The sequence below is a fragment of the Lepidochelys kempii genome, chromosome 12, assembly GCF_965140265.1.
Source record: "Lepidochelys kempii isolate rLepKem1 chromosome 12, rLepKem1.hap2, whole genome shotgun sequence".
Lineage (NCBI taxonomy): Eukaryota > Metazoa > Chordata > Testudines > Cheloniidae > Lepidochelys > Lepidochelys kempii.
In genome coordinates, this window is record NC_133267.1 from 28,577,071 (window position 1) to 28,602,232 (window position 25,162).

A 25,162-nucleotide genomic window follows, 5' to 3' on the forward strand; every position below is an offset into this window, starting at 1 on the left:
CCTTGCTTCCTCTTTGCACCTGCCTACCTGCCATAAATGGGCTACAGGATCTTGTTGAATCAGATCCTTAGTCAAGACTCTGACACTGGTTTTCAGTTTGTTTGGCACATTTCTGTGTGGCTGCATGTATAGTCATAAGTATTGGTAGAAGACCCCTGCTTAAAACAGTCATTTTCCATTACCTTTTATGAAAAATGCATTTTCATAGTATTCCATAGTATTTCTCAAATTATGATTTTCCAACTCTATTATGTAGGTTATAGTGCACATCCCAGAAAGTAATCCAGTCTTTCTATTAAATGTCATTATATTATTAATCTTTCTATTAAATGTCATTATCACAGTTTGAGGAAAATACTTTCTGGATATAATTCTCTCCTCCTTTCCACCTGCATGGTTTCTTCTACAGATGAGTTTTAACAAGGCTGTTAATTCATAAGTTAGAGAGGAAAAATAAATAAATATTTTTTAAATGAAGATTTTGTATGACACCAAGTTATGACACCAAATTAGTGATGTAACTCTCACTGGACTAAATAACTGTCACCTCCATAAATCATAACTATAGCTTGTCAGACAGATATATGGAGCCGTGGCTTAATTTTTCCAATGTTCGGTGTTAAGACAGGATTCTGATATTATTTATAAAGGTATGCAAATTGCATTTACTCTCCAATAAGTCACTCACTTACAATTTTTTCCCCAAGAAGAAGCTCAAGAATAGTTCTCATTTTTCAGCTTTTCCTAAGATATTAAATCACAACAGTCAGTTTTACAATATGATTATCATAATGGAACATAATCTGAAGTGACACGGTGTTCTACAATATAGAGGTGTCAGAGAAAATACATTTTCAACTGTCTGACTTATTTACATTTCATATGAACTTATTAAAATACTGTAACTCCTACACTGTCTTTGAAATAAAGTTTCGTGAAGGCTGCAGTTTAACATATTGCTTTATTATACTAGAAGGCACAGTATATTATTCAAACGGAAACCCTGATTGTTTATAAAGCAGTAAATGTTTTACATTTTAAAAGAGGCTGTCTTGGAACTGCTCACTGGGGCCCTGTCTACACTAAAAAATTAGTGTATTCAATTCAACCTAGGTATGTGGCTCAGAGCTGTGAAAAATGTTGTGCCCTGAGTGCGGCAGTTAGGACGACCTAATCCCTGGGGGTAGACATGGCTAGGCCAACAGAAGAATTTTTACCCACTCTTGGAGAGATGGATTAACTACACTTAGAAAAGCCCCTTCTATCAATGTAGGAAATATGTGTCCTACGGTGCTACAAGCTGCACAGTGTAGTGCTGGTACTTTAGACCTGGTCTGGCTGTCATGGGTAGAGTCTGATTCAATAAAACTGAGATAAAAAACATGGAAACCAGGAGATCTAGAGAGCTGAGGTCGTTTGTCAGAGAAAAATGGAAACTTTCACGCAAGGTCATTGACTTGAATTCAGCCCTGATTGTTAGTGACTGAAGGGTTTCCATGATGCAGATGTGTTGAACATCCGTAGGAAACCAATCCAATTGAGAGATGACAGGTGTTCATATCACACACGTGTCCTCCATGACTAACTCAGATTGCAAGTCTTAGAGAATCTACAAAATACAAACTATATCCCGCCACCGTTACTTGTGTTGAGAAGTACCTTAGCCATTCACTGGTCCCATTAATTTCTGGTGAGCCAAGCAAGGGCTGAATTGAAGCCACTGCCTACTGATTTGAATGGGACTAACCACTGTGTGATGTGCTCTCACCATGAGTTTCTAGGTGGAATTCAATGTGTCTGGTTTTAAGCTACAAAGGCCTAAATGGTTTGGGACTTGGTCCGACCCCTCTCCCTAGGCCATATTGCTGAAGTTGAGATACCTGGTGGTTCTCAAGCTGGAACATACATGAGTAAGCCAATCTAATGGTAGATATTGCACCTGCAAATGGGCATGCCTGAGTCTTGTATTTTAACTCTGATCATTCTTCAGTCTTTATTTGCTCCCTCTCATTTCACAACCATGTTCGGAATAGCGTACAAACAAAATAATATAAACAGTATAAAATACATTACATTACAAACGTTTCTGGCACAATTGACTTCCTCTGTCTAGCTGGGAAATCACCTAATTTATTAATAAATGCTACATTCTGTATAGCCTTAGGAAAAATGACCCTAGGAGTACTGCGAGCAGATATAAGGTTCTTCATTATAAAAAGGCTATTGGAAAAACTGGAGAAAGTTCATAGGTGGCCAACAAAGGCGAGAGTGATGAAAGAATATGATGTGATGAGAGATTGACTAAACTTTATTTGTATAAACTGATTAAAATGTGATTAAGGGAGGATATGAAATCATTGCACAAATATTAGACAGGTGTTAATAAGAGGGAGGGGAAAGGACTATTATTGTAATTATGTGTGGTAAAATGGAGACGTAACATCCTCAGACTAGAAAGAGAGATGGGGAAAATTGAGCTTTGATACAAGAAATGCAATCTGGAGCTGTGTAATGAACTGCCTTGGAAGGGAGATGAACCATTTTCTCTAGACAAGTTTCAGAGTAGCAGCCGTGTTAGTCTGTATCCGCAAAAAGAAAATGAGGACTTGTACAGCCCACTGTATTTTCCACTGAATGAATCCGATGAAGTGAGCTGTAGCTCATGAAAGCGTATGCTTAAATAAATTTAAGGTGCCACAAGTCCTCATTTTCTCTACAGGCTTTCTAAATAGTTTAGAATTAAACCCTACTGGAATTAGTACAGAGGGAGAAACTGCTCTGTGTTCTTCTGGGCTTTGATTGAGCCATGGCTCTGTGTCTCTCTTTACCAGCTAATGCTGTGTGGGAGCTGCACTAGTTATTGCAGATTTAAGTTTTCATTTAAAATAGTTTTTTTGTAGCTTTCTAGTTCTTTTGATTGTGTATTGAATGAGACTGAATGTTGTGCTGTCTTAATAAGCATGCAGACAGAGTGAACCTGTGGTTTAAATTCTATTCTGTTAAATAGGTATAACACCTACTGAAAATAATAGGATTTGCACCTATGTAAATGAGAGTCTATCTGGGCAAATAACCAATTTTTTGGGGGGTGGGGTGCTTTGCTAGCAGTTCTGAAAAATTGAAAAGAAAAAAGGTTGAAGTCAAACTGACTCCAAACACTTTTGGAATTTTCAGTTAATTGAATAAGTCAATTTTGGGTCAAATAAAACATTTTGTTCAACCCAAAAGATTTTGTTTCCTAGCGTTTTTAATGGGTTAGATTCACACACTAGCTAGAGAAGGGGGTTGTTTCCCCTGTACAACTTTTAGCCCAATGGTTAAGGCATTCATCTGGGATGTGGGAGATTGGAATTCAATTCCATTTCTCTATGGCCCAAAGACTAATAAAATATTATATACAAAGTAGAACAGCTTCAACAGGAGAGACTGAGGCCTTGTCTACACTACAGGAAATAATCAACCTGAGCTACGCAATTTGAGTTACGGGAATAGCATAACTCAAGTCAAAGTAGCTTAGATCTACTTACCACAGGGTCCTCACTATGCAATGTCGACAGAAGATGCCCTCCCATCAACTCCATTTACTCCTCTAGATCCAGTGGAGTACAGGAGTTGACAGGAGAGCAATCTGTGGTCAGTTTAGTGGGTTTTCACTAGACCCGGTAAATCAACCACCGATGCATTGATTCCTGTGTGTCAATCCCCCAGTAAGTGTAGACAAGCCCTGAGAAAGACTTGCCCTAAATACCCTATTACTCAGTAAATAGGGCTGTCACCTGAGAAACCCAAGTTCAAATCCGTGCTCTGCTTCAGGCAAAGTGGAGCGTTGAACCTTGTTCTCCCATATATATCCAAAGTGAGTAGCCTAGCCACTGGGCTGGATGTTAAAAAGGGGGATCATCACTATATTCTTCTTCTCTGTTTTGTGAATGACACCTAAGTCCACTTGTGAATCTAGCTGAGAAAAAAATGTCTGAGAGAATTTGGTGAATTCGTGTCAAATTTTTGAATAGTTTCAGGTCAACCAAAACTGTTTTTTTTGGCAAATAAACTATTCATCTGAAAAATTTCACCCAGCTCCAGCTGAAAGCAGAATTTGGCCCCTTAGTTCTAAAAGAAGTGGAAACTAACTCTCATTTATCAACAAGGGCTGTTAAAAACTGAACCCCAGTGGTGTCAATTTCAATGTTAGAGCTGTTGACATACTTATATTTGACATTTTAGTAGATCCCTTAAGATTGTTAGCCACACATAGGATTATGGGCACAGCTTAAGTGAGCAGAGCCGAGTACTACCTTTTTTTACCTCTCCTCCTCACTATTGCTGGACAAGACAGCTCAAGAGGAATTTTCCAGTGTTGTTATCTTTGAATCTACACTGGTGTGGGGCAAGTCTGTCATGCCTCAACCAGAGAATCTTCCCAGCTCTTTCTTCTTGCTCTTCCTAGTGTTTGAATGGAAAATGTCAGGCCAGGTTGTGATCACAATTATATTGGTGTAAATGTAGAATACCTCAATTTTAATCATTGGTGTGTCCAATCAGAATCTGGTTCCTGTTTCAAAATCTGGGAAGCAGTGATTCATTTTTGGCTTCACTAAGTAGAATTTTCTTTGTTTGACAGTGCTAGAAGCAGTGCTGAAGATGCACTCAGAAGGCCACATTTTCAAAGCAAGTGTGCAGTTTTTCCTGTCACTGTATACTAAGCTCCTTTTATCCTTAGGAGATGTATTAAGGCATTTATAAGGCTAACTGTCCTTAGTAGATCCTGTGAGTTGTCTTGGTGATGACCCAGTGCGGAGAGTCTTTTGCAGAGAGATTGCTTGTGCTGCAGACCTGGGGCTAAATTCTGAAGTCCTTGTTTTCATTCGTGAGTCAAAAGGATAATTCTCATGGGTAAAAGCTGTAGGATCGGGCCCCTTGATCACAACAGGAGAAGAGTTGTCTTTTCATATTCATAAGGAAAAGATTTAACCACTGTGGACGTTTGAAAATAATTACAATGATTTCTGGTTGGAAAATAGGAGTGAACAGAACATTATGAACAGAGGAGTCTGGACTCTAAAGGGATGATTTCTGCTTCTAAAATTTACCAAGTAGTAATAATATTGGTATTTCTAACACTGCAGATCAATACCTATATCACCTCACAATGCTAGTGGATTATATTAGACTGAGGTATCTTCCTGATATGGAGTATGAAGTGCAGACTTTTGATACTGTCTGATTAATTTTGTTCTTTAATAGAATGAATTCTTTTTTGTCAAGGTGTAGTCAAGGTCCAGACTCCAGAGAAACAATTTTCACACCGCAATAACAATAATGATGATTAGTATAAGCAAATAAAAAGATTTCAATCGGTTCAAAAGCATCTAGTGGTCTGGATTTGGCCCACAATCCACCTATTGACTACCCCTGTGTGGCAGGATGGACTAGATCTGGAGTTCTCATGGCCCTGTGTCACCCTGCCCCAGAATAGAACAGTGAGAAGTCCTCCAGGCAGGCTAGAGTGACTTCAGAGGAGCAGCCAATCAGAGGGGCTGCTGGAGCGACCAGTAAAGGGCCAGAAGGGCCAGATAAAAGGCAAGCAGCAGAACAGAGCCTTTAGCTGCTTTGTGGAGCTTGATGGGGGAGTACCCGGTGCCAGGCTGGCTAGACGAACAGCAGGACCACGGACAGGTCACTGCAGAGAGCTCACCACACAAAGCCAAGCCCAGGGAAGACTGCCAAAGACCGGGTGCCTGGCTGGTTCAATGAGCAGCAGGACCAAGGAAAGGTCAGTGCGGGCAGGTTGAGCCCAGGGGACTGAACACAGAACCTGCCTAGACCAGATAAGGGTTCCGAGATGGCCCTTGTTGATCTGGTTCCAGACTGAGCCCAGGGAGGGCTGCTGAAAAGGACAGCAGCTGAGGGTACTGAGATGGGCCCCGGCTGGGTGGTTGAAGAAGGCAATGCCTCTGTGAAGAAGACTAAGAGCTATGGCCCCATACCAGTACCATAATAAGAACTTAGGACTGTATACTCAGAGGGGAAGACCACGTATGTGGCTTGGTTGGAGGGTTGAGTCGCTGAAGACCCACAGAGAGAACCCTACTAGCTCAGCCAATCTCTGTAACAAGTGTAACTACTTCTATAATATATTCAAACATCTGCATTAAAAGAACATCAAAGTTGCAAAGTCAAGCACTGAAAAGTTCGGAAATACCTGAATATGAGATTTCTTGTGCAACCTTATTCTGGCCCCCTTGGATATATGCATTATGATACAAAATTTCTAATGACAAATAACCATAGAGTTTAAGGCCAGAAGGTACCACCAGATCATCTAGCCTGACCTTTTGCACATCAGAGGTTACTACTCCCACTCAGTTACACCTGTATTGAACCCAAGAACCTGGATTAGACCGAAGTATTCAGACCTCAGTAGACTAAACTACTTGCAGAGAATAGGGTGAACAGAGAAATACCAATGCATGAGGTCCTTGCAATAGCAGCAAATTGATTTGGCGAGATGCACCCAGATGATCCTAGCAATTAACCTGCATACTATTTTTTTCCACAGGGTCCTTGCCTCATTCAGTGTGTGGTATCATTCTTCTTCCTGCAATATCAAGGGCAATTATAGTTAGGCAGAGTACTATTAGAAATAAAATGAAATCCTAAGGATGCAGGGTTTACATATGTGATATGCAGTGAAAAATGTTCATTCTGCCTTTTTCACTCATAAAACAATCTCATCTATTCTCACATTTTGTATGTACCTTTGAAAATTTATGCTTGAGTGAATAAATTGAATAGTTGGTAAGAACAGGTGAAAAGACTGTTTTCCCCATAACTATGAAACCCAGATAGGGTCTACTAAAACATACCAGCTTCTATCTCAAGAGATTTTATTAAAAGACAGAGAGATGCATATATGGAGGAAAATGTAGATGCTGTTAGTTCATACACAATGGGAAACGTGCAAGGTCTAATTAAAAGGAAGCCTAATATGTAAGCAGTCACAAAAATATTCAAAATGTGGTAGATCTAGACAAATAAAGTACAACAGTTTCTAGGTTCTTATATAGAGTTTCCAACACTTAAGGTCTTAAGAGATTTAAAATGTTTGTTTAGCAAGCAAGTAGAATTGTGCCCTCTTTCATTTGAATCTTAAACAAACTCATAACTCAGTGCTACTATTCAATGAGTATAATATATATAAATACTTTATACAGAGAATTAGAGTAAAATTAGCAGATCCTGATAAAGATGACATTGACAGTTCCTTCTCTCGTTATAAACTAAAACAAACATACCAAAAAAAAAATCCCCAAAAATCCAAGACAGCACTCAAAAGTAGGTAAATATCCAGGGAGGATGGTTTGATGGCTAAATGTTTTTAAAATTATTGTGACCAATATGAAGTTTAGTCCTAATGGAAACTGAGGGAAAGTTTTACACACATCTTAACATAATTTCTTTTGTGTTCAAGAAATGTAGAATCCCACTAGTCTGTATGAGCGCTGAGACCTTGGCCCAGATCCCACAAGTGACTCCAAAAGGGCAGAGTCCCTGTACTGCTTAGAGCTCTGTAGAAGTCTGTGGGGCTCCATGTAGATATAGGGCTCAGGATCCTGCAGGATCAGGCCTCAGGGCTCAATCAAACCTCCCTTACTAAAAATACTCCCATTGAGTTGGATCAGGCCTTAAATTACTACTACACATAGAAGTAAAAATCTGTGCCAAGATCTTAGCATTAGGATGGAGACAAAACAGACATAACTGTACATCCCTCAGAGACTGATCTTTAGAAAACTGAAAAATTCTGATATCTTACTTTCAACAGATATGGCAGAAATTTCTCTATTGGAATATGAGACACAGGAGATCACTTGGGAGGTGGTGTATTGGTGAGATAATGAATCATTCCAAGTTGGGTTTTTTTAAGTGTTTGCGTGTGTTTTGCTACTTCCCCACATATACACTGTTGTGTATTGTTTTATAGAACTATATTAATAGACATTTAAAAAAGAGAATAGAAAGAGTGGGAATGGCAAAGGGAAAAAATGCTCAAGTACTTTTGTGCTGCTTGCTCCTCCTTTTCCTCCTCTCTATCTGCAGCCTCTGATGCCTCAGTTCTTATTCCCTGATCTTTTCCAGTGTCAGACACTGTGTGCTCTTCCAAACAAGTTTCTGAAAGCTGTCCACAGAGGTGTATATTAACTGATTCAAGTCGTGAGGCAGATTGTGCAAATTGCTCAGTGAATGCATTTAGGGCCACTGTAAAAGAAAATCCCATCCTGCAGCTGTTTTATTTGCTATGGAGCAGTGTGACACCAATAGCTGTTCAGAGAAAGTAACATAGCGTAAACATTGTGACTCCTATATTGGGGACTTTTGGGGAAGATAGATTCCATAGATAAGATATCTTTTAGATATCTATTTATTGATTACAGTCTAAGAAAGCTCTCCCCTCAGCAACTAGACTCTCTGAAATACTCTCTGCAGGTTCATTGACACAGCCTTTACTATTCTTCTCCTCCCTAGCTTTAAGCCACTCTCATAATTCTCCCGCCCCCCATTAGTTTATGTCTCTAGCTGCCATAATTCTTTACTCTGGGACTTACCCCTTTCCCATTTTAGTCCATCAGAACCCACATTTCAGGGCATATCACAAAGATTATTTATTCAAGGTTTTTTTCTGAGTTGAGTTGGGATTGAGAAGGTTGAATGAACAGGCTCTTAATTTTCGTGTGCGCTAAGGAGTGCATTAGCATTAATATTAGGTGAGCTTCAATTGCTTTCTAAGAGACGTTAGAAAGTTTGAGTAATTCCTGTGACTACAGCTTGAAGATCGATACAGTGTATGAGGTGAAAGAATAAATAAGTTTCAGAGACTCAGTCCTGAAACCCTCTGTGTTCAACTCTTCTTATCTTCTCCTGTTTTAATCACATTACTTATTTAGCTGAAGACGCAGAGAAAAGGGGGGCTTTTGTGTTTGTTAATCTGGTTGTTAAGAGATACTGACACTTCTGTTCTTTTGCTGGACAGCATACCATTGATATTGAGCATAGCTGTAGTGGTGGTGACAGTAAACCCTTGTAATTCAGACTTCTTTGATGTTACAGACCATTCAGAACTGGTGATAGTAACAGAGGCTATTAACTTATTCTTTTTACCTTTTTATTTTGTTTGAAATTGAGACTGAGCTTTGTCTGTGACTTGCAGCCCATGGCAAAAGGTTTATGAACTGACACTTCATGTTGGGATATGTCTAAAACCATTGAAATGACATGGTTGTGCTGGTAACACAGCAAAATGAAATTGTATGCTTTAAAAATCAGAAACTTGGAACCTTTATTATGGTATACAAAGTTTTTGGAGTATTTAAATCTCCACCCCACAACACCCCTTTTTGTCAACTCCACAAACACAGTGTTGCCTATTTCATGCAATGAGAGACAAATATCTGGATTAACTGTGTGAGTGAGAGGGAAAACAGTGTGAGTGAGAATTATCCCAAGAAATGCAATAATCCATGTCTTTTTAATAGTGGGCCTGATCCAAAACTGATTGAAGTCAATCCAGAGGGATGGCTTTAATGATCTTTGGATCAGGCCTGATACGAAAGAAACTCATAATGGACCATATTCTGATATCTTTACTCAAGATTAGTAGAATCTTACTTCATGAGTGGTCCCACTGATTTCAAGAAAGTTGTTTATGGCATAAAGTTCTATTAAGCATGAATAAGGGAGTAGAATCTGGCCCTGTAACCAAATGTGTGTCAGTTGTAACATACCGGCTGTTTTTGAGAGAGCTGCCATTGATTTCAGTGGGAATTCCCCATGCAGTAAAAGGCCCTGCTCTTTTCACCTGTGACATATTTAGTGTACTATGTGCCTCTGAGAAATTATTTCCATTCCCTTCAGTGAGTTTTCTGCTCCCACTTTTCTTTCAAGCAGTGGACCACAATTGACCCTTATTCAGCACGTAGAATTCCAATGGATGTCAATAGGACTTTTTGCCTGAGTAACAAGGACAATTTAAGTTCCCTGTTGACAGGTTGCTGCTGGTTCTAGCAGTAAAAATAGCAGTTATAATATGAGCACATAGTGCTGCAGGGCTGTTTTCCTAACACTTATGAGGAAAGATTAGATTGTATTAACCATTTCCTAATCACACTTACTGCAGGTGTTTAGCATAGCCATCAGAGAGATGGACCTGAGTTGAAAAATAATTCAGATCCTGCCTCTTTCATTTGCAAGGTTTAAGAACTAGGGATTTGATTCAGAATTTAGGGGCTGTCCATAAATTACATAATACAGTTTTAGGAGATTTTCAAGACCCGCACACCCCTTATAACACTGTAACACTAAAACGAACATGCAGAATTAAGAACCCACCCACTCCCTAATGTGTTACATAATTTAGGACTGCCCCATATTAAGATAGGGCAAAATTCTGATTATATGATATTAAGAAAACCCACAGTATTTTAGAATAATGGTCCACAACAGAATTGGGTGGGAAACAGTTTTACCATCTTGTCAGAAATTTTGAGATGTTTTCCCAAATAGTCACAAAAAGTCTAAATCTCAAATTTTCATGAACCAGGAATCCTGGGAGGGAAATGGATTGGGTCAATGGAATTGTTTTATTTTGATAATTTCAAAATGTTTTGTTTTTCATATTTGTAATCTTTTTAGTATAAATTAACTCAAATCTGAAACACAACTCATTTAAAAAAAAACACTTTTTTTCTTTTTAGTTTCCAAAATGTCAAAGCATCCAATCTTGACAATTTTCATTTTTTAAAAATTTTATTTTTGAATCAAGAGATTAATCTAAACAGACCCTTTCCCTTGAACCATTTCAGTTTTGACTAAATATTTAGTTAGAAAATCACGATTAGCTCTTGACAACACTGAAGCTTATAATAGTGCTAAAAGAAAAGGAGTACTTGTGGCACCTTAGAGACTAACCAATTTATTTGAGCATAAGCTTTTGTGAGCTACAGCTCACTTCATCGGATGAATACTGTGGAAAGTGTAGATCTTTTTATATACACACAAAGCATGAAAAAATACCTCCTCCCACCCCACTCTCCTGCTGGTAATAGCTTATCTAAAGTGATCACTCTCCTTACAATGTGTATGATAATCAAGTTGGGCCATTTCCAGCACAAATCCAGGTTTTCTCACCCCCCCCCCCCACTCCCCCCCCACACAAACCCACTCTCCTGCTGGTAAAACACAAGATCAAATCCGCACAGATCAAATCCGCACAAGATCAAATCCTGGAACCCCGACCTGGGATATTCTATCTACTACCCAAGATCCATAAACCTGGAAACCCTGAGCGCCCCATCATCTCAGGCATTGGCACCCTGACAGCAGATTGTCTGGCTATGTAGACTCCCTCCTCAGGCCCTACTCTACCAGCAGTCCCAGCTACCTTCAAGACACCACTGACTTCCTGAGGAAACTACAATCCATCGGTGATCTTCCTGATAACACCATCCTGGCCACTATGGATGTAGAAGCCCTCTACACCAACATTCCACACAAAGATGGACTACAAGCCATCAAGAACACTATCCCCGATAATGTCACGGCTAACCTGGTGGCTGAACTTTGTGACTTTGTCCTTACCCATAACTATTTTACATTTGGGGACAATGTATACCTTCAGATCAGCGGCACTGCTATGGGTACCCGCATGGCCCCACAGTATGCCAACATTTTTATGGATGACTTAGAACAACGCTTCCTCAGCTCTCGTCCCCTAATGCCCCTACTCTACTTGCACTATATTGATGACATCTTCATCATCTGGACCCATGGAAAAGAAGCCCTTGAGGAATTCCACCATGATTTCAACAATTTCCATCCCACCATCAACGTCAGCCTGGTCCAGTCCACACAAGAGATCCACTTCCTGGACACTACAGTGCTAATAAACGATGGTCACATAAACACCACCCTATGCCGGAAACCTACTGACCGCTATTCCTACCTACATGCCTCCAGCTTTCATCCTGACCACACCACACGATCCATCGTCTACAGCCAAGCTCTGCGATACAACCACATTTGCTCCAACCCCTCAGACAAAGACAAACACCTACAAGATCTCTATCAAGCATTCTTACAACTACAATACCCACCTGCAGAAGTGAAGAAACAGATTGATAGAGCCAGAAGATTTCCCAGAAGTCACCTACTACAGGACAGGCCTAACAAAGAAAATAACAGAACGCCACTAGCCGTCACCTTCAGCCCCCAACTAAAACCCCTCCAATGCATTATTAAGGATCTACAACCTATCCTTAAGGATGACCCAACACTCTCACAAATCTTGGGAGACAGGCCAGTCCTTGCTTACAGACAGCCCCCCAACCTGAAGCAAATACTCACCAGCAACCACATACCACACAACAGAACCACTAACCCAGGAACCTATCCTTGCAACAAAGCTCGTTGCCAACTGTGCCCACATATCTATTCAGGGGACACCATCACAGGGCCTAATAACATCAGCCACACTATCAGAGGCTCGTTCACCTGCACATCCACCAATGTGATATATGCCATCATGTGCCAGCAATGCCCCTCTGCCATGTACATTGGTCAAACTGGACAGTCTCTACATAAAAGAATAAATGGAAACAAATCAGATGTCAAGAATTATAATATTCATAAACCAGGCGGAGAACACTTCAATCTCTCTGGTCACGTGATTACAGACATGAAAGTTGCTATATTACAACAAAAAAACTTCAAATCCAGACTCCAGCGAGAAACTGTTGAATTGGAATTCATTTGCAAATTGGATACAATTAACTTAGGCTTGAATAGAGACTGGGAGTGGCTAAGTCATTATGCAAGGTAACCTATTTCCCCTTGTTTTTTCCTACCCCACCCCCCCTCAGACGTTCTTGTCAAACCCTGGATTTGTGCTGGAAATGGCCCACCTTGATTATCATACACATTGTAAGGAGAGTGGTCACTTTAGATAAGCTATTACCAGCAAGAGAGTGGGGTGGGAGGAGGTATTTTTTCATGCTTTGTGTGTATATAAAAAGATCTTCTACACTTTCCACAGTATGCATCCGATGAAGTGAGCTGTAGCTCACAAAAGCTTATGCTCAAATAAATTGGTTAGTCTCTAAGGTGCCACAAGTCCTCCTTTTCTTTTTGTGAATACAGTCTAACACGGCTGTTGCTCTGAAACCTGTCATAATAGTGGTAGTGCAATGATCTATGTGATTACTGCAGGAGAGCGTATTCATTTTTTATAAGCATGCCTCCTCCTCCCCCACCAACATGGTTTTGATTTGGCCATATATTCAGCCATAAAATTTAGCTCTGGGTTTGAATTCCAGCCACCACTGAAGTTCAAGGATAATTGAATTCAGAGTTCTGAATCAGGCCCCTCTCTAACTGGGATAGATACGAGACAAAATTTCATGCCTGGAATGAACAGATGCAATCCATTGACACTGGCAGGGTTCGTAGATTCCAAGGCCAGAAGGAATCACTGTGATCATCTATTCTGACCTCCTGTATAACACAAGCCATAGAACTTCCCCCAAAAAAACCTCTGGAGCAGATATTTTAGTAAAACATCCAGTCTTGACTAGCTTCATACTTCCATTTCAAATTTGGTCCATAATATTTACTGTAAATATCTAGATACATATAATCCTGGAGCCTCAGCCTTCCTGCTGCCCTGCAAGAACAGAGTATCTTTTTTCCCCGGAGCTCATTCTTATTAATGTAAATCAGCCTTCTTGTCAGAGCAGGAGGCATTTGAAGGCTCCGGGATTGTACTATTCGCAATAGGTAAATAATCCAATGATTTTGTTTTAAAGAAATCCTGATTATCAGAGAACATAACCCACGCAATTCTTAGAATTGCACATAATAGAAGTAAATATTTTGTTAAAAGATAATGAAAACAGATGTGTGATCTGTCATGTGACTCTTTTTTTATGCCATGTGTTAGAATTGCTGCCTTTTTAAAACAAAAGTGAATCCTAAATTCTTACTGAGTTAGTGTAAGTGTTTCCACATAAACAGTATCCTCCAGCTGAGAGTTCTGGAAATATGGGCCCTTAGAAAGAGACATTCTTTTCCATGCCTGATAAGAGCCCTAGAGCATCGTGGTTTAAAAAGACCACTGCACTGGTGGATTAGATTTCCCTTGGCACTCTTACGCTTCACTTACTACTAAGATGATTCAATAACTTGAACTCCTTGCTCTCTTTTCACAGACAGATGATTTCATTAAAAAGTATTATTCAAAACCAGGATTAATGGGGCAGGGAGGAACCTTCCCAGAGAAACTACTTTATGTTGTATTTTGATTTAACATTTATAGAGGCTTCCGTTATAGGGGTTCTTTTTGTTATGGTGGACATGGCTGAATTTTCCACTGCATATTTGGTGTTGTATTTCCCATTCTAAGTATAGAGAATGCTGTGAATATGGCAGTGATTTAAGGGTGGTGATGTGGCTAATTATTATTTTTTAAAATTACGTCTGTTCTATATGATTGGAAGTTGTGAATTTCAAGGCATAGCATCATATTGCTGCTGTTGTAAGCGTGATATTGTTCTTTAATTTTGTGTAGGTTTATTTTTTTCCCATTGCAGGCCCCAATACTGCCATGAGAACCATGTAGGCACCGTGACTTTAATGGGGGTTTATGGTGGGGTGAGGGTTGGGGGCAGTAGTCTACCTGCATGGATCTCCCTGCAAGATAGGAGTTTTAGTTTGGCCATTAACCATATTGTTTTCAGAGCTCCAAATCACATTTTTGAGAATCACAGAGCTGTTTCACTTCATCAAAACCCTTTTAAATATGTGAACCCAATCTTGCCCTACACTTGCAATGGGAGCTCTGCCTAAGCAAAGACTACATGAATGACTGCTGGTTCTGGAGATCTTTCTCAAAGATATTGCATCGCTCAAACAGAAGTTATGGGTTTGATGCAGGAATTACAGCAGGAGGTTCCATTTCCTGTGCTGTTCATGAGGTCAGATTTAAAAATGGCCCTTCTGGCTTTGAAATCTATTAAATTGTTGTACTGTGGGATTCTGGAAAAAAAGCTCTGTTTGCACTATGTAATTTGCTGCTGTTTGTGATGTTAATGGCAAAATTTATATTGACCTCAGTGGGGAAAGAATCTAAGTTTATGTCAGAAAGTAAGTTGTAGAAATGAAAATATATCAGAGGCTTGATTGATTTTGCTCTGCTGGTTTATAATTTCATTGTATTTTTAATGAGACAAAAGGCAGGAGACCTCTCATACACTTTTCTGGACGTCTACAAGTTCTTTCTGCCTTGGTATCAAAAAGAGCCAACTTCAACTGGGCAGATAAGAGTTCACTTTTTATACTGATATTTGCCTAAATAGAAATTACATGAAAAACTTTCTCTATTCTTATCATGTGTTTTTTCTTTTCTTTATTGTAAATTCGGTATGAATCTAACCAACCTCATGATTCCTTTCCCTTTCCTTTTTTTTGTCCAGCTATAATTAAAACTGCCCTCCCTAACATGGACAGAGAAGCCAAAGAAGAATACTTTGTGGTCATCCAAGCAAAGGACATGGGCGGACATATGGGTGGACTGTCTGGAACCACAACAGTGACAATTATACTCACTGATGTTAATGACAACCCTCCCAAATTTGCACAGAGTAAGTGTGCCTGTTCTCCTGATTTAATATGTAACACACGTCTTTGTATTTTAACATTTATATTGCATTTGCTTACTGCAGAGTTTTTTTGCAAAAATGTAGCAAGGGCGAAATACAGTATCCTGGACCATGGACTGATTAAGAGCTTTTGGAAAGAGTGTTGTGCCCATATACATTGATGAGCATGCAGAAGGAGGAAGGAAATATTTATTTATTGTATTGTCTCTAAGATTCTAGTTACTTTTAATTCTATTCCTGCCTTATGTGAAGGTAGGTACAGTAATACTAGGTTTTAGAAGACTAGTTTTAAAATAGTTGATAAAAGAAATAAAGGTTTGACTGAGTATGAGAGGAGATTTTTTTAAAAAAAATATGAGTCTAGTTAATTGTTGACCTTTAATTCAAAATCCATATTTACTGCTATGGTTCCAATGCATGTCTTGCTGGGTTAGGTTAAAATGATTTGGCACCCTGCTGAGCTTCTCTGCAGTGCTTTGTAATCTGTTTCAAAGTTAAAAAAAGAAACATAACTGGTTTGATTTTATTTGGAATAGTGTATTTTTATGTCATGTTAGAATATATTCCTCAAATGTGTAATCTTAACCCTTCAGAAAAAAGCCTGGATGATTAGATAAGTGGGTAGGCAGTTAGGGCTGGGAAATATTTTAATGTTGACTTTGGGTCATCTTATACTTCTCTACATATGTGATTTTAAAACAAATTATTTGTGTGTCCAAAGTGAAATTCATCCCATCAAGATGGAGATACCTATGCACCATTTTAAACTCCACTTTGCCCTTTTTTGAGAATTTAAATAGTGTCTTATGCCAGACCCCTACACAGTGTAAATTTCATCCCTAGAGCTTAGGATAGGTGCATATAAGTGGAGGGAGAAGAAGAAAATATAATAAAATAAGCAGCTATAAGGGGTTACTGTGAACAAAGTTATTTTAATACCTAATTTCAGTGGTGTTTATAAGTGATAAGTACTGAATGCACAATCTTTTTTTCCCCTTTTTTCTCTTGTTATGTTATATGATGAAGTCCCTGAGTTTCTTACTTCACATCACATTGTGTCACATGGCCTTGTACATCAGTGTTATACAATCTAAGGTGACGTGCCCCTTAATGATGCAAACATTTATAGATGAAGCTAATATGTGAGCTGTATCACCACAGTGCAGAGACATTTATTTTGTATATGTGTAATGGACAATAGTTCTAAATCTGTAACTACAGGGCTATTTTGGCCAGATATCTAGCTTTTGTACTTACATCAGAATTAGTTACACCTTTGTCAAAGGGCTTTAATGCCAATATGAAATGAGCTGATAGTGTCGATCCAGGACTTATGAAACAGATGAGCAGATCAGAAAATCATTACATAGCTGGTACTAATTGTTTCTCTTGTTGGGAGTCTCAGCCTGGAGATCAAGGACTGAATGGGTATGGAGACTAAGGGCTTGTCTACACTTACTGGGGGATCGACATTCAGCGATCAATGCATCAGCGGTCAATTTAGCAGGTCTAGTGAAGACCTGCTAAATCGTCCGCAGATCACTCTCCCAGTAACTCCTGTACTCCATCTGAACGAGAAGCCCAAGGGGAGTCAACAGGAGAGTGTCTCCCATCGACAGCATAGTACCCTGCAGTAAGTAGATCTAAGTACTTCGACTTCAGCTACGTTATTCACAAGGCTGAAGTTGCATAACTTAGATCCATCTCCCCCCGTATTGTAGACAAGGCCTAAGTTGTACTTTTACCCTATAAACTCCTCACATGTGGTCTTTCCAGCTTTGGATTTTGAAACACATTGACGGGGCAATATGAGTAAGCCTGCTCCACCACTCCTTGTGATGTACCGGCTAGGTGGACAATTAATGTGGACTAATACTTTTTCAGATCTAAACATAAATACAAAAAGAGCTGTAATGTCCAGCACTTTTCATCAGTGCAAAGCTTCATATATAGATTTTTTTATTTATATAAAGCAATAACAGAAAAAAGAAACCCTGTATAAAGAGGATACACATTGTTAAATATTGTATCTGGACACTATTGTCATTATGGACTTTTAGAACTAATATTGCAGATTAGTCATGGCTCTAATCTTATACAATCATTGTTCAATTCTTTGACACTTGTGAGGACACCTTTCTTAAAGCACAATTTGCATTTGCCTGGTAGAGCCAAAATAAGAAAGGATCATGCTTACAATGGAGACTTACCAGAATGAAATGGAAATTCGTAAGATGTAATACCTGCTGCTTTCACAATAAATCATAATGAACCTAGTGTGTTTTATCGGTTTATTGTTTGCAGGCAGGACACAAATGTATGTTTATGGTTAGATTTGAAAGAACCTCCTGGGTTTTAGAAATGAAAAAGATAAACTTTCACTACTTCTGTGCTCTCTTTGAAATCATTTTAGAGTCATTTTATAAAACATTGAAGTTTTTAACCCAACAGTTTACCATAAGATTATATGCAGAAGAACTTTTCACTGCTGAGAAAAATTAGAATGCTTTAAAATAAGCTTAGAATGGATTGCTGGTCACAGTCTGAACTATGATGTCATGGCAGACCTCTTCATAAGTCTTAGGGACTATTTTTATCCATTAGTCAACAACGTGGAAAAATAAATGTTAATTTTGTATATCTTCTTTGTAAATCAGAGAAAAAAATACCTCCTTAAAGAATTTCAATCAACTGTGTAGAGAGAGAAACCATGATGTGTGGACAGCGGTATAAATCATAAATACATAATTTAGTCTCTGGAGGAAACTGATTGCTATGGCTGCTCATTGTTTCTGAGCTTTTATGTGTTTGAGGATTCTCAATGATCTCCAAATTATGTCTTCAGCCTGGGAAACATTAAAGAAAAAATAAATTATAGATTAAACTGCTGTTACTTTTCGTGCCCCATGCAAATGTCAGTTTTATACAGTAAACACAGTGACACAAATGTTAATGACATCAAAAGAGATGAACTCCTCTAGAGAGAGTTGGTGTAAAGTGAAAAGGAAAAATTTGGGAAGGAATCCAGTTAATTTTAGGGAAGACTATATATATATGCTTTTTGATATCCAATGTATATATTTACATATTTTGTATATTTGCCCGTTTCCTTACTCATATTGGAATGTTGTCAGTGTAGTTAATACACTAATTAGCATAACAGCAAATCATGGTTTCAGAAAACGAAAAGCAGCATATTCAGCTAAAAATCACACATTGTGGTGTAGCAAACTGTCATTGAGAGGGAATGAAAAGAACAGGTCCAGATCCTCTACCACAGGATGTTTGTAACATACTTGTCTGCAAAGTTTTAATTCTTCCAACTAACAAACAGTCCTGAAGGTGACATGCTCAGCCCTTACCTGTAGCTACAATGGGGAGAAATTATTAAGAAGCTGCAATAATTTGGCCATCTGTAGAGGATTTCAGAAAGCAGAAGCCATGCATGCTTTGCATGCATCTACTGGCCTCCAGGTCTTTGCTAAAACCAGGAAGATATTTCATCCAAATTTGATTCTCTTCTTAACACACTAGTAATCTGAGGGATAAAACATGGTATTTCAATAAAAACAGACTTTTTATCTCCTTTAAATAAACCCGATTTGAATATAAAGGTGTCTGAAGTTACTGATTAAAATAAGAAATAAAATACAATTACTGAATTTTCACATAATGCAGGTCACATATAGGGCTTTCCATTGGGATTAAGTCATCCCTTGGCAAAATTGTAAAGATGGTAATCCGTCATTATGAAGTAGGCATTATTTCCTTTGAAACATGAGTTGGAGGACATTTCCTGCCTCTCTCCTAATTAGTGACTTTTCTATCTCACAGAAGAAAATATACAGACCAATTAGATTCTGACCAGAAAGTACTAGAAGGTAAAGTTTATGGTCTACAGAGCAGTGAGGATTTTAAGTCACAAGAGACATCTTTAATGTATCTGATCAGTTTGCTGCAGGGCACAAGCTGAAGTTTAGTAATTGGATTTTATCAAAAATGGTCTACAAGTCTGTAAATACAAAGGTAAGTTCAAAAGTGTCTTGCAGTAAATTACACATTGCATCTTTCTATGCTGAAAATAGCTTAATATTTTATGTTTGGCAACACTGAACATCCCTGTAGGCAGGAGATGGGATAATATAGTAAGTGAAAAGAAGAACATTCACATTGAGTCAACAGAGCATTCCCCTGTATGGAGCAGATTATGCAGCTTTAAGTAAATAATTTGTTTTAATGTGGTTTGTATCGGTTGCACATCTCAAGCATGTACTTTGGGGAAACAGAGATGAACAAAGAGCAAGAAGGGGAAACTAGAATCAGGGTTAATGTTTAGTCTTTTCCTCTTGTTTGTAAGGTCTGTATCACTTCTCAGTAATGGAAGACATTGCTCTTGGGGAGCCAATAGGAAGGGTTAAAGCAAATGACCTGGATATTGGAGAAAATGCTAAATCATCCTATGACATCATTGAAGGAGATGGAATGGATATATTTGAAATCACGTCAGAGGCTCAGACTCAGGATGGTATTATTAGACTGAGAAAGGTAAATGACAATTGTGTACAATTAACTTTCATCCATTTACAATTATTCAGTTTCGCCATTGGTCAAATAATTTTTTTATGGTATCTGGCCAGCTGTATGGCTAGTTGAATCCTGATTGGTTAATATATAATTTCATGAGTAATAAAGTATCTGTAATCCAGAGAGACCAATTCTGCCACTCCTACTCATGTAGAACACTACTTTACTCCATGAGTAGTGATTTACGTGGACCAAATCATGATGTAAGGAACTACCCAGCATGAGTTATGGTGGCAAATGCAGGCTCAAAGTAAAGCTTCAGGTCCACTACTCCTTTTTGTGTGTGTACTTGCTGCATGTGTGTATGCAACATGGAGGGTTGCGTACTTGCCTGTCTGAAGAGGCACTCATCTAGCCATGTACATACAGAAGACATCTGGGGTGAAATCCTGGTTCCACTGAAGTCAATAGCAACACTCACATCTTTTAGAAACCTGACTCTAAATATGACTATAAACGATAACATTATAAAAGTGATCATGAAAGTGTTTGAATTTCATGCCTACCATAAAGCAAAATAGTCTTTTGTAATTAAACAAATATAATAAATTTCTACATTATGTTCTAGCTGGAAGATAAGGATCAAATATGTCTAGATAGTTAACATTCAACTTTGTGGCTGTTATTAGATTAAAGAGGTCAGAATGTAGACCTCTACCAATGAAAATGGTTTATTATACATTTACAGTGCAGACCTACTCATAAGAAATATATAAAGAAAAGAAAAACTATGTATGCATCTGTGCTTTAGATTCTTTTTTCCACAGGTTAAAGACATGATACAGGCTCCTATACTCTGTTAATTATTGTATGCTGTGGGCCTACTTTATAAACTAAAGCAATTAGCCTTTTGCCCTGTTTCCCTCACCAGTTATTTCATAACTGATCATCTAACATACTGTTGTTTCGCATATTCATCCTGACAATAACCACTTTTGGGTTAAAAGGGTTAAAGCAATAACCACTTTTGTTCTCTATAGCAGAAAATGTATGTAATGTCTTTTCTTCTTTTATTTCTTCCTGCCCCCCTGCAGTTTTAAATTCATAGCATTTCAGACAATGTAGAGTAAATTTTGAATATGGTACTCTGGGGACTAGGTGTGACAAATTCTATGGGATACTGTCATTATCATGAAGAATTTGAAATTGCTAAAAATGATACAGAAGGTGTGATTGGCAAATTGTGAATATGCTGATCTACAATCACCTATTCATAAGTACAAAAGCTTAGTAATTTCTGAGTAGACAGAGAAGCAAGTGCTTGTCATGTTTTCTAGAAATTGTTGAGAAAGAGCAAAGTCCAATTAGAGCTGGATTCATATCTAAAAATCAACACAAATTTTCAAAGTAAGAATATATATTTAAAGCTTTCAGAGAGTTCTGAAAGAGTTTTGTAATGCCTGCTTGTGTTCTTGTTTGCATTTGCATTGCAGATTTGAGACTTCTCTGTCCTTTTCTTTTTTCCATTGAACATTGTAATGCAAATCTTTCAAAGCTTAACAAATTTGTGTTTTTGAAATTTTAATCCTTCTGAGACATGAGAATTATATTGTGAATATACTGACGCAGATGTGCATGAAACTGTAGATCTGAATCTTATATACTCATAAATTCTTACATATCATAGACTTGCTTTTTACTATATGAGTCATTCCTTTACATCAATGACATTTTTTTCCAAATTTTACATTTTGATGTACAGAAATAAAATATCAAAAACAGTGGCAATGATGGTGAAGTTACATTGGTGGATTAGAGTTATGGCTTCATGTTTATCTGTCTGAAATTAAAGAACGATACAGCAATATAAATTGCAGTAGTTATAAGAAATTCCTGAGACACATCTGCCTCATTTATCCCTATAAATACTGATGCAAAGAGTTATTTGAGGTGTAGTAATATTAAAATATTTTTCATGATTATTTCTAAATTGCTCTGCATAATGCCTCTTCTGTGTAAAGAACAATAATTGCTAGTTCTTTACATTTTTTCACACTGTTCTAAAAAAATATATATTTATTCCACATGGAGCTTATATAAGATTTATCCTTATCTCCAATTAAGAGAACACTGATTAAATGCATGATTATCATGCACATCAGGTAATCAATCACCAGTAAAATTTTATCTTGAATCTAACATGAAATTGTGATTGTACAATTCATAAGAGAGATTATATCATTGTGAATTTCTAGTGAGGAAAAAAAGATGAGGGACTGCTTTCACTGAGGCTAAATACTAAACATATCAATAAATGCCCAGATAATTTACAGGTTGGAGTTCAGGGAATAGGAAGTGATTGCATGAAAACTTAGTGAACGTACTTAAATGCATGTAACTTTCATCTATCAGCATTATATTTATTTGTTCTGGCTTCTCTGGTCATTAGTGCAAGTCATTTATCTTTGTCATTCTTAACAGCCCCTGGACTTTGAGACCAAAAAATCCTATACTCTGAAGGTAGAAGCAGCCAACGTTCATATTGATCCTCGCTTCATCAGTGGAGGACCATTCAAGGATACAGCAACCGTAAAAATTGTAGTGGAGGATGCTGATGAACCACCAGTCTTTTCATCACCTACTTATCTACTGGAAGTGCATGAAAATGCTGCTATTAACTCTGTGATTGGTCAGGTGACCTCTCATGACCCTGATGTGTCTTCTAGTCCTATAAGGTAGTGCTGCTTTAAAGTTATCATTAAAGAAGCTGCTGTCAGAATTCTAAGTATATTTTTAGTGCAATGGATGATAGAGTGGATAGCAGTTTGTTCTCACTCTCCATGTTTCATTTTTGAGAAAGCATTGTCTTTCTGTGTTTCACTTGAAAAACAGCTTTGCTGCGTTATATGTCACACTTCTAATCAAATCATTTTCATATATAAAAACATAAGCTGTGTGGTTTCTTTCCCAATTCAGTTGTCTTGTCCAACAATGGGAATGAAATGGATATAAGACATATAGGGATATAAGAAATCTGAGCACAGCATTTGACACATTAATGTTTATTTCACTTACTGTGTTTAGTCTGAAATAATCCTCCAGCTTGCTTGTTAACAATCCTGAGTACAAGCAATTCCACATAATTGGCTGTAATGTTGGAAATATTTCTTTTATAGTCTGTACTGAATTTCTTAAACCAAACTCATCCCTGCTTTAATGCCAATGAAAAGAGCAGTGTTTACATCAGGGAAGAATTTTGCTTCTTTTCTTTCATTTATATTTTATCCCTCTTTGATCTGACCCAAATTAGATAAAATCCACTATTAAGGTTTTATGCAAATTAGGATTATTTCTGTCTGGTTTTTTATTCACACACATCTTTTCCCTTTGCTAATATCTTATGTGATAACATCAGATAGTTTCAAAAGAACACTTTGTTTGCTGTATGAAGGAATTCTGGGCCCAATGCGGAACAATTTGCTCAGGCAAAACTCCTTTTAAAGTCAATAAAACTCTTATCAAAATAGACTGCAGAGTCAGTCCCACAGTGAGCATATATTTTGAAAGATTTGGTAAAGTTGAAGCCATATGACTTCTGATAAGATTATCCATCACCACACCTTTCCTCCCTCATGATGTATAAGTTTATACTCATTTTGCACACATAAGGATGTCAAAATGATGCTAATTACATTATTTTACCACTTACACCCATGGATAAATGCATGGAGGTTAAATCCATTAATGGCTATCAGCCAGGATGGGTAAGGAATGGTGTTCCTAGTCTCTGTTTGTCAGAGGGTACAGATGGATGGCAGGAGAGAGATCACTAGATCATTACCTGTTAGGTTCACTCCCTCTGGGGCACCTGGCATTGGCCACTGTCGGTAAACAGGATACTGGGCTGGATGGACCTTTGGTCTGACCCAGTATGGCCATTCTTATGTTCTTATGTTCTTACCACCATCATTTACATCATTTACTATATCACATTTACACCCATTTTAAATTTATACCCATTTACACCCATATCACCCATTTTCTGACCACCATCATTTACCATATCACACGATGAGCCTAATGTTGCACACTAAGTTTGACTAGCTTACAGTAACAGGAAATTATTGTTTCCTCAGCAGAATCAGAAAAGTTAGCTCCTGTAGGACTGGTTTGTTTGGAAGATTACCATTAGCAGGGAGCCTTTCACCTTTAGGTCATCAATTAAAATGTAGTTAAGTTTAGTAGTGACGAAAGATCGTTAACATCTAATAACTCTTCAGTTTCTTTTGTGAAATTAATGGATGATTACAGCCTACTTCCTAATGGGCACATCCAAATTAATGTTAATTGGAACCCCTTTTGTCATTGTCAACAGAGGGACTATGAGAAGTGCTGATAGAGTCAATTAAAAATTACTGACACATCTTTATTTTGAATGGCACAGCATATTTTCTCAGGATTAAAAAAATTGCAGAAAAAAAAGGGAAGAAAAAATACACACATCTTGATCTGCCTGATGTCAGGCACAGGGGCCTCAAACCCTAATTCTGTGGATTCATCACCCTCCAATCCTCCATCTGGCAGCTCACAGACAGCAGCTAGGACAAGAGTTCATGAAGCCTAACTGGGGCACATGATCTCTACACTCTGACTGGGAGAACTCCAAGTCTCTTGATTGGGCTGCAGCCCCTATTTAAGCCAGAGGAGGAAACAGGAAATTGTCTGTACAAGAGGGATTCATCCTGTCATGGACCACTGGTGTTTACCTGTTTCTGCCTTCTGAGCGTGACCTGCTGGTATCCTAACTTGGCCTGACACTTGATAACTGATTCTTGATCCCTGCCTTCTGGTTTCTCCCAATTCTAATCTCATGGTGTTCCAACCCAGACTGATTCCTGGTAATTGGCTTCTGGACCCTCGGCACATGTCTA

The 25,162-nt window shown here is 38.2% G+C and overlaps 1 protein-coding gene across 6 annotated transcripts in view; it reads left to right on the forward strand.

Annotated features, from left to right (window-relative positions):
* Nucleotides 1–25,162, forward strand: part of CDH8 (cadherin 8) — a 196,548-nt gene that overhangs the window by 95,068 nt on the left and 76,318 nt on the right. For all 6 annotated transcript variants that reach the window (XM_073307975.1, XM_073307976.1, XM_073307977.1 and 3 more), the window contains 3 exons: nt 15,522–15,689; nt 20,065–20,252; nt 22,713–22,966. In XM_073307975.1, the coding sequence (XP_073164076.1) occupies nt 15,522–15,689; nt 20,065–20,252; nt 22,713–22,966 (610 nt within the window). The remainder of the gene's footprint in view (nt 1–15,521; nt 15,690–20,064; nt 20,253–22,712; nt 22,967–25,162) is intronic.